The 16,087-nt window shown below is 43.0% G+C and overlaps 1 protein-coding gene across 7 annotated transcripts in view; it reads right to left on the reverse strand.

The window, feature by feature from the left end:
- The window catches only part of FGGY (FGGY carbohydrate kinase domain containing), a 389,035-nt gene that overhangs the window by 199,406 nt on the left and 173,542 nt on the right, over positions 1-16,087 (reverse strand). For all 7 annotated transcript variants that reach the window (XM_064493531.1, XM_031465233.2, XM_064493532.1 and 4 more), the window contains one exon: positions 6,234-6,362. In XM_064493531.1, coding sequence (XP_064349601.1) covers positions 6,234-6,362 — 129 coding nt within the window. The remainder of the gene's footprint in view (positions 1-6,233; positions 6,363-16,087) is intronic.

Below are 16,087 nucleotides of genomic sequence, written 5' to 3' on the forward strand. Positions count from 1 at the left end.
AATAGGTGAAAGTGTGGCAGAAATACAGCAGGGGGTGATTCACTTTCCCTAAGAGCGGGGTTAAGTTTGGGTATGCCTCCATGGTGGGAGGACATTGGACCTGACTGCTGACGTGTGAGTAGAACTGTCCAGGTGGGGCGGGATATGGAGGGGAGGGTGCCCCAAACAGAGCGAACAGCACGAGCAAATGCAAGGAGGTGAGATGCACGATGTGTTGAAAGAGGCCAAGCGTCTAGTGTGAGACTTGTGGTGAGACAGAAGGGGGGAGCCATCTCGTACTCCCTACTCCACAGCCTCCACTTTATTTTCTTATCCCACAGCTAGTTTCACTGAGGTGTTAATTTCACAAAATATATCTTGACAAAAGTACTAATACATTAGTAAGACCCTTATCTGGGGACTGTTTTTTGGTTTCTACAGAAATGAACTGAATTGATGACAGGACATGGTATCATTGGAAGGGTTTCAGCACAGAGCAGGACTTCCCAGCCCCAGCACTACTGACACTTGAGGCTAGGTAATTCTCTGTTGTGGGGAGTCCTGAGTCTTGCAGGATACTCAGCGGCGTCCCTGGCCTCTGCCCACCACATAACACACAGTTCCCCTTTTCCCAATGACAGTCAACATGTCTCCTGACCTTGCCAGATGTCCCCTGGGGTGGGGGTGGGGGTGGGGAGGTGAAATCACCCCTGGTTGAGAACCACTGGCATAAAAAATAAGAACATGAGCTTTGGAGTCACAATCAAGTTCAAATCTTGCCATGACACTAGTTATGTGATGGTGGAAATGTTACTCTTTCTGCCTTCAATTTCCTCACATACAGAATCAGAAATAACCTCTGCTTCTCTGTGGGAAGCAACAGATAAAGTACGTGAATTGCTGGGCAGAGTACACAGCACATGGAAGGCAAGTAAGAAATGGTCATAACAGTGGTGGTACCAGTAAGAATAGAGGGTCTCTTATAGCTGTTTTATCAAGAATGTTGCTGTTATTATTATTAGGAATAAAGCCTAACTGAAGCTTAAAGGTTACGATGAATAAATAAATTCCATTTTACCAAGAAGCAATAATAGGGCAAAAAACGTTGCAATGACATGAGAGACATCACTTTCTCTAGGAATCTTTTTATAATTCTTCAAGCTCAATTTTGTGCCCATTCTATATTTTTCCAAAGCCTTACATACTTGTAACATATAACAACATTGTTTATTTAATGTTTATTCTCTTTGCTAGACTACAAATTCCCAGAAGTCCAGTTCTCTCTCATAGTCACCTTATATCCCCATCAACCCATAAAGTGGGTCATCACAAATAGATAAATATTTATCAAAAGACTTATTTTTAAATACGTATTTTTTTTAATACTTGTTACTTGCTCCAATGATATTTTAAGGGTCAAATTCAAGGGTACGTTTGATCACATTTTAACAGGTATGCCATTCCATACAGCACAGTGAATAGAAGTGTGAGCTCTGGAATCAGAAAGTGTAGGTTTAAGTCATGCATTTACCACTTACTAACTGTGTGACTTTGGGTGAGTTAGGTAGTCTCTGTGAGCCTCGCTGTTTCATTTGATAAATGGAGTGAAAGAAGGAAGGAAGGAAGGAAAGAAGGAAGGGAGAAATTCCAAATCTTCATTTTGCTTCTGCATCTCGGATGAACAATTTAAGCCAATTCAACATCTGGCCCAGAGGAGCAATTTGAGCCAAATCAAAATCTGGCGAAGAACCCAGTATCTGGAATCTGAGAGTGATGCTAAACCTAGGCACGACGTTTGCTCCTGACCAACGCTTGCCAATGTGACAGAACCGCACAGGACACCAGTTTCCAGGCGTGCAGCCCTGGATCGGGGAGTCCTCAAAACAGCTCTTTTGCTTCATGGAGAACTGAATCAGGTGCACCTACTCCTGGGAAGTGGAGAACTGTTTCAGGTATAGGGACAGTTGCCTCTGTCGTGAGAGGTGACTACGTTTCTCAGTTGAATGTCCATCCCTCATGAAGGGGATGCCATTCATTCAGTCATTCACTCATTCACTAACTATGCTCACGTTAATAGTCCTCCACATGTAAAGCACGGTGCTGGTTGCTGGGATGTAAGAATGAAATGGCAGGGGGCTTACTCTCTAAGAGTGTACAAACTAGCCAATGAGGCAAAGTTGCACACTCAAACCTAGGTGACGTGTATAGTAATAGAGGCAAGTCCCAGACATCCTGGGAGGGAGAGGAAGGAGTGCTTAGGTCAGCTGGGGGGCTAGGGAAGGCACCCAGATGAGATGGCCCGGGATTCCAGATGTGGTGGAGAATCAGGAGTTGGTCTGATAGAGAAGAACACTGGCCGGGGAGAGGGGAGGGAGCGCCTGAGACAGAAATCAGGCTGTTATTGCCTTTCAGGACAGCTGGGCTGCCAGAGCCAAGAACAAACCTGGAACAAAGTTAATCCTATTTTTATAAGCTAGAAAAATATCAGCAGCAGGAGCCCTGGCCAGAACCACCCCCACAAAGAGCAAACAAAGCTCCTCCTATCTCCTGGCTGTCTACTGGAGAACTTACTAACCAGCACCTTAGGTACAAAATGTTCTTTTATCTGTGATTTTCTTTTATTCCCACAAGGTCCTTCCTCTTCTTTCTTTCAAAACTGGAAAAAGCACGAGTTGAGTTACACTTGTTTCTTTGATCTTTATTCTCCAGTCCCAGGCTTCCCCAGAGAGTCCAGGAGTCTTTCTCTGGAGCAGAACGCTTACCCCTCCTACCCGCATGAATGTGGGGGCCATGGTGGGTAAGGCCAGGTCAGCACTTGTAGGGACCATGAACATCAGGGTTGGTTTGTGTGAGGCCTGGATGGCATCCAGTTCCAAAGATAGACTCTGAACCTAACACTTGGAGATCTCTTAGCAGAGAGTTTATCTAACCATACTGTGAGGTTGTTCGTGACCTCAACCTTTACAGAATCTTAAAATAGTGAATCCTGCATTCTGTACAAAGAGTATTAGGGAAAGAAATCTAGGGCAGATTCAAGGAAGGCAGGTAAAGTCCAGAAGCCTGGGATTCTTCCTCAACTGCCGATGCAAAGAGAGGACAGTTCTGAAAAGTCACTCAGAGAACTTCCATTTACAAAGCTCCTACTTTGTGTCAGGCACCATGATTCGAGAGTGAGAAAATCCAAGAAAGATACCTCATTGTCGTGTGCCTACTGTGTACCAGACGCTACGCCAGTGGCTTTACCTATTGACATCTTTAGTTCTCAGAACACCTCTGTGAGAAGGGCACTGCTGTCTTGTACTGAGAAAACTTGGAAGTGTGAAGAGGTAGGATATTTGGTCCAAGGTACACAGGTAGAAAGAATAAGAATTTAAACCCAGATCTTCAGACTCCAAGTTCACAGACCTTGCTGCAGCATTATGATATGCCTCAGGGGCTGGTTGTCTCAAACCCATACTATGAAGTTACAAACATGCAGGCCAGGAGAGAACAATCAGAATGTTCTCTCCAAAAGGTGTGGGGCTTTGGACACTCTGTTCACTGCTGTAATAACCAGTGCCTAGACCAGTAACTGCCATATATGTAAGCATTCAAAATACCTATCTTTAGTGACTACATGGTTGGATGGGTGGATGACCTCTTCAAGACATCCAGACCTCTTTTCCTCTACATCCTGAAAAAGGCATAGGCAGGGTAGGAAATGATGGAATATGTGCTCCCAGGCCTCCTCTGTTTCCCAGACATCCTAGCCCTAAACTGGCGGTGAGGTGAAGGGAGAGGTGGAGGTCTAAGAAGGATGCAACTTGGTCAAAACTGTTAAGTAGGTCTTTACTGACCCACAGTTGCTGAGAATCGCCCCCCTGTGCCTCCTCGGACACTGCTGGCCTTGAGGTTCAACCTGTTAAGAATCCAAGGTCCTAGTCTCTCTTTCCGCTTAAAGAACTTAATTTGGAAAATACACAGGAAACTCATTCATGTAAGTGCACTTATATTTTTTTTTAATGGGAACAAAAAAATCTCAAAGCTTCTAAAGGTAAAATTTCTGTCCCTGAACAACTCTGATTTAGGAAAAGAGGAGGGTCATTTAATGGCCTGGATTCCTCTCAGTGCAATTCAGCCTACACTCTCTGAGTGTCTACAAGGACCAGGCACCACAGCCTCTCCTCCCAGAGGGCATAGTGGGTCCTGGGCCCAAGTAAGAAGGCATGTTCGGCTTGTTCCCGAGGGAGGTCTGGGAAGCTGACCAGGGAACCAGAGTCCTCAAAGTTCCCAAGGTGCTGTCCTCTTTCTTTCAGCACGTGGTGGTCCAAGCCAAGTGCTTGTCACCTGGGTGGGGATGGATGGCTGTCACTGCTGCCTTAGGGATAACTGGAAAAGCATGATGGGGGAAGCTTCCCTGACTTCCAACATGATATGGGATGTCAGGATTACTAGGAGACAAGACACTCCATGTCTGTCTCGACCCCAAGTTCTCTTTGTGCCTGTTCCTAAAAACTAAAATCACGACATTCCAATCAAAAGCACCTATGACCCACACAGAAAAAGGACAGAAACGCCCTTGCCTATAATCAACATTGTCTACCATTCAACAACCCATCTGAAATTATTGGTTGCTTACTATTTCTCAGGCATAGTGTTAGATCCTGAACACATAAAGATGAATAAGACAGACATGTCCACAGATAGTTAAGAGCTATTCTGCTCTGAAAGTCCAGACACCACACAGAAGAACTAGATACAGCTTAATAATCTGCTACATAAGGAAATGGATTAACTTTCACTCTATGGATTAGGGCCATGTCACCTTATTCTTAGCTTATTGTGACTTTATTCATTTAATCAATGTATCAAGCAACTGTAAGAACCAAACACAGGGCTCAACACAGTTTATACAAGATGAATAATATAATGCTCCTGCCTTCGAGGAGCTTACAGTCAGTCCAGTGGAAAAGACAAGCAGATAGAACAGCAATTATAACACAACCATCTCTTCCATAGGGATAGGTAAAAGTTCTGAAAGAAGTATAGCTCAGAGACTTTGAAAGAAATCTAAGTATTCCATGGAAGTCTACATGGAGGAGAAAGCATCGAAGACAGGTCTTCAAGATAGAGCAGAAGTTAGCTAGTGGGCAACACATGTGTAAAGACCCGGCGGTGACAATGCCCAGACAGAGTCCCGGGAGTACAGCTCCTTGTAAGCATTTGGTAGATAACTCTAGGCTATAAATGAGGTATGGACTAAAATATCTTTCAAAGCTTTTTTGACTACAACCCATAGTAAGAAATTCACTTTTATCATGGCCCAGTATACACACAGACACATACAATGGCTATAAAAACGTAAGTTCCCCAAAAAAGTGCTTACCCTTACTATATGAGACATACTCCGATATTTTCTACTCTGGTCAGCCCATTCTATTCTGAAAATCCAATGGTCATAATCTAATAAATTGGTCTCATGAAGTATGAACCATAATTTTAAAAGAAAAGCTGTTAGAAAGAAAGACTAGGAAAAGATACAGCTGTTGTTGAAGTGAGAAATACTGAGAATCTGAACAATGCACTCCCTCCACCCAAAAATACACTGCAATAAGGATGAAGAAGAGGATAGAGTCATCACTCTTTACTGTAAACCTTGTCTCATTGTCTATCTTCCATTTGGGAAAGAAACCTTGGGCTTTTTTTGTTTGTTTTTTTTAAATTAAATTCGCTCTCCCCTAGTACCATGCCTGGGACATACTAAGCATTCAGTGGGTCTTTGATGAATGAATAAATGCATACAGGAATGCCAGGTTGGAGAGTTACTTAGAAGATGAAATCAAGAATGCACCCAAGTAACTGGGCATAGGGTATAAGCCAAATAGATCATGAAAATAAAAATTAGACTTGGAAGGGTATTAGAGTATCTGCAGAAAAAACAATACAGGTAAAGATACCATCACTTATGTGATAGCTGAAAGTTAACGTACTTTTCTTAAATTTTCAGTAACCTAAAGAACTATCCAGTTATTTATTCAGGTCTTTTTTTCCTATTATTTCACATAGAGAAATCAATAAAATTATAAGTGAATTCTATAGTTGATGAAAAGTTATAATTCTAACCAAATGCTTTACTGTAAAAAGGCTTTTCTTTACTGTATTTCGAATCACCAGCTCTCCCTCTTTGCTTTAAAAACAGAAATGGGAGTGTCTTCGGTTCTGGGGAGTATTGGTTTGAACACAATGTTGGTGGTGGACATGGAGTCAGAGATTACCTAGTCCTCCTGCGTGGGCATCAATGAGTGAAGCTGCTACTGCAATTCCGGCAGGAAGGCCAAGGTCCTTTGCTGCCTCTGGGGTGAGCCCATTTCCAAGAGAAGCTCCAGGAGGCAGCACTTGGTTTCCTGGGTAGACATGAGAAAAAATAAATACCTGTCAGTTTGAAAAACACAAAAGCAAACAGAAGGTTTTCTTAAGAGAACCTCTCTGCCCTCTCCCCTAGCCTCTGCCTTTTCTCAACTTCATGAAGATAGAAACCATGCAGCCACAGAGAGTCCCTGTGCTCACGGTGACTTGGGTGTATGTCCTTGGTTCCTATAGGTCATGCTCTGGGGTGCTTTACAAAGCCAAGAGCACTAAGGCACCTTTCAAATCAGAGACAGATTCCATTTATGGGAAATTCCAACAGATATAAACACAGTGGCCTGTTGAAGACTAGGTTAAAAGGGTCAAACTGTACCAAATGAGCTTCCTAACACAGAAGCTTTATCAGCATACCTTACACATCACACACACATGCACACACACACATCCATACACGCTCCCTGATTAACATATATTCCCAAGGAAGTTGAGAAAATTTACTTATGTACTTGCTTTCTGTCAGAAGATAGGAGAGGGAATTATTTTGTTCCAATAAAGAATTTTTTAAAAGTGTTTGTCAGTTGTAAAAGACAGCCCAGTCTAAACTTTGCAAACTCGACAAGCCAGCTACTTGTTCAACCACACAATACAATTTGAATGATGCTCTTTGGGGTTGTGCAATGCAGCGACCCTGATATTTCCAATGACCTTGAATTCCTGCAGTCAGTTGGGCCTTCAGTTAAGAATTTATTGATTGTCTTGCTTTGTGTGGGCACTGTGGCTCTGTAAAAGGCAGTCCTTGCCCCCAACCTAGTTAGGGAGATGAGATCAAGACACAGAGAACCATGTAAGTCCGAAGAGAATGAAGTGATCCATCTGCTCCTAGGTGTTTAGCAGAACCTGAGTGTCCCTCCCCCTCACCAAGGAATTTAGAATAAGTATTTCTGCACTGCAAGGAGGGGGTGGGGGTGGACCCATATATACGCTAAGATCCCCCTGAGCTCCAGGAGACTCAGATCCTGAAAGTGTGCCATTTGTTCAATGCTAAAATTCCGACCACTTGTTAATTGTTCCATGCAGTTCCAGGGATGGGCAGAGGTGCTTCAGGACTTCAGTGGGTGGAAGAGAGGGTGAGGATTAGAGGGAGACAGAGGGTGAATGGCTCACTGATCTCCTCTAACTGAAAACAGAATACCTCCACAACATCATTTTTACCCATTTATCAAATTTTATCCAATTTGAAAAAGCTTAGCTAAAAAGAGGAAGCAGAATAAGACTGAAACCACTCCATGGCTTCTAGAGCTTCCTTGTTCAATATGGTAGCCACTAGGCACATGTAGACGGAACATGTGAACTGTGGCTGGAGTAACCAAAGTGCTAAATTTTCCACTTAATCTCATTTTCACTCATTTCCATTTCAATTTAAAAACTGATACTCAATTCAGTTACTGAAAAACTTTTACTTATGTTTGGAACAACTTGGGTGCGCAAATCTACTTTTTCAATGTTAATTTAAGAAATCCAAATCAAGTATTCACAGTGAAAATTTAGAGTCTGAATGGAGACATACTAAATGGAAAATACATACCAGATGTCAAAGATTTCATATAGAAAAATGAATGTAAAATATCTTACTAATAATTTTAGATCAATTATATATTGAAACAATATTTTGGATATATTTGGTTAAAATCAGATATATTAAAAATTAATTTCACTTGTCTTTTTACTTTCATGTGGCTACTGGAAAATTTTAAATTACATATGTGGCTCATACTACATTTCTATTGGACAGCACTGATTGGGAGGATAAAGGCAAGATGCTCAAATATGGGGTAGAGAGCACAGAGAACCTCTAGTCTGCTTTGAATGCCCAGACAGCAGAAACCTGCAGGGGAGCAGTGCCCTTAGCTGTGGATGGTCTGGCTCTGGACAGCATCTTAATCATGTCACTTTGTCTAGTATCTAGCATGTAACAGGTAGCATTCCCTTTCACTGAGCACTTCTGTGCCGTGGGCCACGCTAAGGACATAGGCATTTTCTCACTTCCTTGTCACAATAACCCTATGGGAACTTTCCCTATGTGGGTTCCATTACTGTCCCCATTGCACAGATGGATGAGGAAAGTCAGGTTCATACTGGGAAAATAAATTCCCCACAGTCACACAGCATACGTGTTGGAACACAGGCCATGGACTCCATGCTGCTGAATACCAAACAGACATTCTTATTCTTTACATTTTGGTGCAGCTTCGAAGTGATGAAGATATCCAGAAAAGTATATTTAGAACAAACGCTATGTATATGTAAAAACTGGCACCATTTAGAAATCATGCCCACTACATTCAGTTTTTTTTAAAGGGGTTAATTTTCATAGGAAGGTCAAAAGGGGAACTCCTGTTCCACCTTCATCCCCAATCTTCACAAACAGAAAGGCTACAATTTTTATTAAAAAACAAACAAACAAAAATGGTTTGGAAGAGAAAAAGGGTAGGGTACTCTTTCAAGTCTTCTGGACAGTAATTTAGAAAGAATCCTTGGCTGGTGAGGTGCAGAGAGAGCTCTGGGCTTTCAGCCAGAAGATCTGGGTTCAAATTACATGCTGGAGGCACACAGGTGGATTTCCCAGCAGAGGAAGCGCCTTGAGCAAAGGCCAGGAAAGAAGGGAAACCGCCAACAGGGCTGAGTGAAACTGGCACATAAGCCGGGGTGGGACCCAGCAGAGGGTAGAAAAGGCAGATAAGGTTGAAGAGCGAAGTACGGAAACCCAGACTAAGGTGTTTAAATTTATCATGAAGACCAATACAAGCTTCTGAAAGAGCATTAAGCCAGGGAGTGAGGTGACTGGATTTGCATCTTTTTAAAGATGTCTCCTGCAGCATTGTAGCAGACGACAGAATCTGGTAAGGGAAAACAGTGGTGTAGCTATCTCAGTAACCAAAGAGAAAAGAGGGGGGCCTTCATTAAGGTTATTGGCAGGTAAGGTACAGAAACAGAGGCAGATATGAGAGATTTTGTGGCGCAAGAAATGGCAGGTCATAGTGGTTGCTTGGATACAGGGAGTGTGGTAGACAGGGAGACATCGCCACCAGGATCCCCATTAAGGATGAACTTGCTTCCCGATGCAGGGTCGGGGGCAGGGCAGGGCAGGGCAGGGGGAGGCAGTCAGCAGACAGCCTCCAGCTGCCAGCTCCTTCCGGCCGCCTTGACGAGGTGATGCTTTTCCCAGGGTGGCCACACCTGGAGACTCAACAGAGTAGAAGCAGAGGGCTGATGGGCACCACTCATTCCAGAACACCCTGCTGGGTCAGACAAGGTGTTGTGGGACTTCATCACATTTGACTTCTCCCTCAGTCCAGTCCTGTTCCCTCCCCCTTCCGTTCACAGATGACAACACATAATAACCATCTTATACCCCCAAATCTGTCTCAGCATCTACTTCCAAAGAACCCAACCTAGGGCAGTGAGCCAGGCTTTCTCCTCAATCCTGTGGTCTAGGAATGAAAATAAATATGCACAAAGATTAACACGCTCTTGTGAACAGGAACCATCTTCAGGAATAGTCTACCTGGACCCCAAGTGGGAAGAAGCTTTGTTTTATTACAGCCCAAAAGGAAACAGCTTGGCATAAGACAGGATGATAGAAATAGGTGGGAATCTCTGAGAAATCATCCCAGGAGATCACACTTTATCAGCCAGAGGCGCACTGAGGGGACCAGAGGAGCTGTCACAAGCAGGTGGTTAGTGTGTCTTGACAACTTTTCCAGAAATAATCCTCCTTTTGCTCTTCTTTCACCATAAAATTAAATTAATCACAGCGTCAGTTTTCCCAGACCTAATCAGAACTTCACAGTCTTGGCATTTGTGGTCTCTTCCTTTCTTCATTTAACCATTTATTTGTGCATTTTAGCAAACATTTTGATAACAATGGTAATGATGATGGTCCCATATAATTTCCAGTACCCTGTGCCAAGATCTAGGCCCTGGGGAATAAGTGAAAGAGAAGCCTTTGACCCCAGAAGGCTCACACAGCGGTCTGTGCACACCAAGGCTCTCAAGATAGTGGATAAAACGCTCTAAAGGTGAAGTAGGGGGGAGGATATAACTCAGTGATAGAGCACATGCTTAGCATGCATAAGGTCCTGGGTTCGATCCCCAGTACCTCCGAACAAATAAACAAACAAAGAAAGGTGGAATGTGCCTGGTAATCCCGGACAGCAAGAGTTGGGTGGCCAGAGGGAATGCAGGAAATCAAGATGAAGGTGACATTTAAGTCTGGAAAGACAGGTCTGGAAAGACAGGCGGCCCGTTGCTGGTTTCAGTACCAAGAGTGCTTAGGGAAATGGATGCCATTAGAGAGAAAAGTAGGTTCACTGTAGGGAGCTCCAAAGGGCACAGAGTGTTTAAGGTGCTCAGTATGTTGGCAAAAAGGGCCCCAGGGAGGAGGGGAGACTTGTGGCCCCTTGGACAAGGGAGGCAGCAGGGGACCTCAGGCAGGGCCACCCAAGGCAATGTGGCCCTGAGGACCCACAGCTCTGAGCTCTTTGATTTATTATTTAAGGAGATAAACCTGCAGTATAGAGAAAGGCTATGACGGGAAATCGTTTTTATCTTTAAAACAATCAGGCCAACTGAAAAATGCAGGCTGCAAAACCTTATGGGGAGATGACTTCTTTTTAAGAACAACAAAGATGGAGATAGACTTATTTGTAAAATAGATTCCTAGGGGGAAAAATATAGAGAACAGGTTTTTCTCTGGATAGAGAAATTATGATCTTTTTTTCTTTTTACTAACCTGTATCTTCTAATTATTCTACCTTGAACATATGTTTCTTGTGTAATATTTTTGAAGGCGTTCCCCCCCTTAAATCTGTGCAGGGTGAATAAATTAGGGCACATGTATTCAGCAGAATCTTTTATAGCCATTAAAACGAATGAGGAAGAATTAAGGTATGGATTTAGAAGGGAGTCCAAGATAAATTAAGTGAAAATGGCAAGATGCAGACTAGTATTCAGAGCATGACCCCATTTGTGAATTTTGTTAAAGGACACAGAAATGTAAGCACATACACTTCCAGAAGAAAGTCCTAAAAAACATGCAGAGTGTTGTTGGAGTGGGGACTGGGACCCTGGGCACGGTACTCTTTTCTGACATTTGTGTTTCTTCTGTACCCTGGCCTTGTATTTCTTTTGTGATCCAAACGAACTAGTTAAGTTAAAATAAAAGCAAAATTAAATTAAGGAGAATACTGCATACCTTTTCCAAACCCTGCTCCTCAGCCTGAAGGCAGGAGAGAGGCCCAAGGCCGGTTCACTTACTTTCTTGATCTGGTTGGCTTCTGTTCCTGTAAACATACCCTCACCTTGGGGTGAAAAAAAGCCACGGCTTGGAGGGCTGTTAGGCTCCTGTCCACTGATTCCCACTCCGAGGGGCAGAGCTGTTGTGAGGGTCACAAGTGGGGGCCTACAATTAGCTGGTGGTTGCAGCCTTTCTTCAGAGGCGGGGGCTACTATTACACCAAATCTTCCCCTACCAGTTTTTCAATTATCTATGACTAATGAGCACTTTGGGAACAGTTTCAGACACACACATAATCCTCTTTCCTGACGTCAGCAGCAGAAATTAATGACTGTGTGGATTGCTGGGAGACAGAAAATGCATTATAATGGTCAACAGAACTGTTATCCTCTCCAGGAAGGGGGAGGAGGGGGTGGGGTGTTGTATTAACTGGAAGGTTCAGTGTTCCTTTGTATTCCTGCAAACATGAGATGAAACCCAGGGGCAGAGCTGGCTCAAAGCCCATGGAAATGTCAGAGAGGTCTGGGCGTGGGTGGTATGCGACCCTGGTTCCTCCGTGCTTGGCACCGGACCCCTGTCCCCAGTCATATTTGCCAAGGTCAACAAGCCAACCGGATTGGCAGGGACAGTGCTAAGTGACATCCTGCCTTGCCTGCAGAGTGGGTCCCTGAGTCCTTTCAGACTGAAACCACTTTCAATCTGGTTTAGAGGTGGGGGAACAAAAACAAGAATGTGCAACTCTCAAACAATCGGCTGGAGTTATTTCAAAAGAATGTGAGTTTGTTGTTTCACACAGGCGTGCTAGGTGCTAGGGCAGTTTCCAAGATTGTTAAGGCCTGGTTGGATCCTGGTAGAGCTCCAAAGTGATGTGAACCACGAACCCTCCACCCAACAAAACATGCCACGGTTGTGTGCTTACAGATGACAGTAGACTGGATATAGATACTTATTTTTCAAAGAACTGACAGCAGGAGGGGCTTGACCCACACCTAGCAGCGGAACTTCCTCTGCTGAGATCTCAGGTCACCTGGGCAGGTTGGCTCAGGGAGTTTTCTAGACCTGGAACCAAAAACTGATACAAGACTGATAGAAAAACATTCCAGAAATTCCTGCACCTGAATGGGAGTTACTCATGCCCAGAACTATTCAGTCAGTCAGAGAAGGTAATGAAAAACTTAAACCTGACATGTTCTGCCACCTGCTGAAAGATATCTTCTGATACATTAAGTTGTTCACTTCCTGTCATTTTCCTTCTAAAAATCATCTTGTTCAATTAGGAATTAAATTCTGTTTTAAATGATTGATTAAATAATTTTGTGATGATATCCTCATCATTCATTATTCATGAAAGAAACGTTTACTGAGCACCTGCTAGGTGCCAGGCACTGTTGTAATGCTGAAAATGCATTAAGGAATAAGACAGATAAGGGTCTATGCCTTCATAAGGCTTACTTTCAGTAGACGCTATTCCTGACCAATATTTCTGAATTATATCTTGTAACTATTATAATCTTATAAGCTCTCCTGTGATTCGGGCTATATTTTATATATTTCTATATCCCTGGTCTTGTATTCTGACCTATAGTATAGGTATTTAATCAATAAACACACCATATATTTTAAATCAAATTTTGAATGACCCTTGGGCTAAGTTTTTTTTTTTTTTTTCCCGTGTATCTATCTCTTTCCCTCTCTCCTGATAGACAAAGACTAGCTCAAAGACGATTTTATCTCTGCATTCACTTCCCCTCCTCTCTGGCACCCAGCAGTGTCTAGAACGTAAGTTCTCAGTAATGTTCATTCAACTAAATTTATAGATTTCTTTTAGAAAGAAAAGATCATAAAATACTAGTCAATCACAGACAAAAAGATCACACACACACACACACACACACACACACTTCTGAGTATCAGCAGCTGGGAGGGTAAAGAGTAGAGACTGGATTCAAGTTTAACTCTCGAATACTACGGAGACAAGGAATACGTTTCCTAAAATAATCCCACCAGTAATACACTCTCATCTCTCTAATTCAGGCACAGTGTAATGTACTAAGACCTATGCATATGTTTAAAAAGTGGCTGACCAGCAGACCCTAGTCTCTCACTAGGTACAGTGACGCCATGGTGGCAAGACATTATGTATATCATCCTCGGTAAAACAGAGGCTCTCAAATTTTCCTTGCCTGGTCAAGCCTGATTCAAGAAGTGGATGGTGGTCAACTTGTATGTGAAAAGCCCCAGGTCTTACAGTTAAGTGAGTCTGAGGAAGGTAGGATGGACACTAGCCCAAGAGGTATGGACTTGTTCTAACAAGCAACTGGTAACTACTGTAGGTCAGTGAGCCAAGAAGTGGCACACACAATTTGTATTTTAGGAAGATAAATATTATCATAGCAATAGTGCCTATTTATCAAAACCTACAGACTCTCAGTCATTGTTCCTGGCATTTTTCAGTTGTTATCCACTTCAATGCTAGCAATGAACCTATGAGGCTAGTATTAGAATCAACATGTTACAGCTGTAGAAATAAAAATAACCCAAAGGAGACCTAATTTGTTCAAAGTCACCTATCTGATGAGAGGCATGGTTGGGGTTTCAATCCAGGATTCTCAGATTCCGAAGTCTGAGATCTTCCTACTACACTACATCGATTAGAGGAGGTAGATACTGGAGCCAGGGAGAAGGATCTCAAATGTGTAGACTGTCATGAATATAAAAGGAAGGCAGCTTCATTTACAAGAGGTTCCCATGGTGGGTCATGTCCAGGAACGTGAAATCCGAGCCTGTTGAATCATCTAGCTCTTTCCTTTTCCCTCCGAGGCAGGTTCCACAGAGACCCTGGACTTCCAATGGCCCTTAGAGACCATCAACTTTGGTGTATTCCTTCTGTAGTAGAGAAAACTGAACCCAGGGAGGGAGCTGGGTTCCCTGGGATCACTCAGCTGTGGTCGTGGAGTCTGGATTGAACCCCAGGACGGCCTTCCTCCAAACTCCCTGTTGTGACAGTCCCATCCGGCCGCTTCCCCCAACTGGAGCAGGAAGCACACCTAAGTCAAGGTCTAAGTCACAGGGAGAACAGGGGAGCTGGCAAGAATCCAGTGGATTCCAGTGGTGTAGGCAGCCAATTCTGAACTATTCAGAGCATAAACTGCAGTCTTTTTAGCTTGAAATCATCCACTTTGACACCCACAGTGACCCAATTCTCCAGATAATTGCAGATGCCCTATTTTGTCCTCACCTAGCCTAAGGCCACCTCCAAAGAGCCTTTCCTGGGTAGATCATAATTAATCACTCTTTCCTCTACAATCCCACAGCATGTTTCTTGGAATTACATCATTCTGTTCTACAAAATGGCTTTTTCCCCTGTGCCTTTTTCTTCTATTTTAGATTCTAACCACCTTGAGGGCAGAGCTCTTTTGGAAGATGTATTCATCGGAGGCAAGGGGGTTAGCAGATCACCCAGGAGTTCAGTTTAGGAGAGGTGGGCAGGCTTGGGTAAGGATCCTGGCTTTACCAATCACAGGGCTTGTGACCTGGACAAGTGATTCAATTTCCCTGCTGCAGTCTCATCACCTTTAAAAAAGCTATAATAATGCTATTTTTCTCCTGAAGCCATTGTGGGAATCAAGCAAGATGATACATATAAAGCACTTTAGGATGCTATCTGTCAAATGGCAAAGGCTTGATAAAGGTGAGATATCGCGGTTATTATGACTCCGTCCTGCTGGTCTGTGGGATACCGCCTGGCATGCAGGGGTTACTCAGTTCATTCCAGCTGAGTTTCTAAAGCTTGAGAAGAGATCCCTGATGTTGGGGCACATGAAGATATATGCTTCTGGGGTTATGAGAGCAAATGGCAGAAACTGTGAAAGCTATTAAAATATTCACAGTGATGGAATTCAGTTTTCCAGCACAAAAAGTGTCTCCCCGTGGTCATGTCTCCATGGCATGTCTCCAGAGTAAAATGTTTTAAAAGTGCTGAAGGTATTCTCTTTGGAGTTATTTTAAGGACCAAATGCTTGCTTCCAAAGGAAAAATTATGATTTTGTCAGCAAAACCCTTGACCGTTAAGATGACCAATGCTTTTAAGACCCAGGCGAACAGTTCTGCCCTGGAGAGGTCCCCCACTGCTTGGGGAAGGCAAATTCAGGAAATATATGAAAATATTTTAGCTGTTATTGTGCTTAAGATATTACCAGGCTTAAAGCAGTGGTCTCTACAGTTCTGTTTTCTCTTTTCACAATCCAGTGAAATATAAAAATCACATAAAGAAAACAGAGAACTGACAAAGGCATCTCAATTTTTTCATTGAGTCCCCTAGATTCACTAAAAATGAATCCTTGAATCAGGATCATTTGACAGAATGTTTTATCTTGGAAAAAACAAAAAGGAGATGATCTCAAAATAAAGGATATTTTCTTAAATTCAATACATTTCCTTTTATGATTTTATTTTCTCATCCTATCA

This window comes from Camelus dromedarius, chromosome 14 (genome assembly GCF_036321535.1).
Source record: "Camelus dromedarius isolate mCamDro1 chromosome 14, mCamDro1.pat, whole genome shotgun sequence".
NCBI classification, from domain to species: Eukaryota; Metazoa; Chordata; class Mammalia; order Artiodactyla; family Camelidae; genus Camelus; species Camelus dromedarius.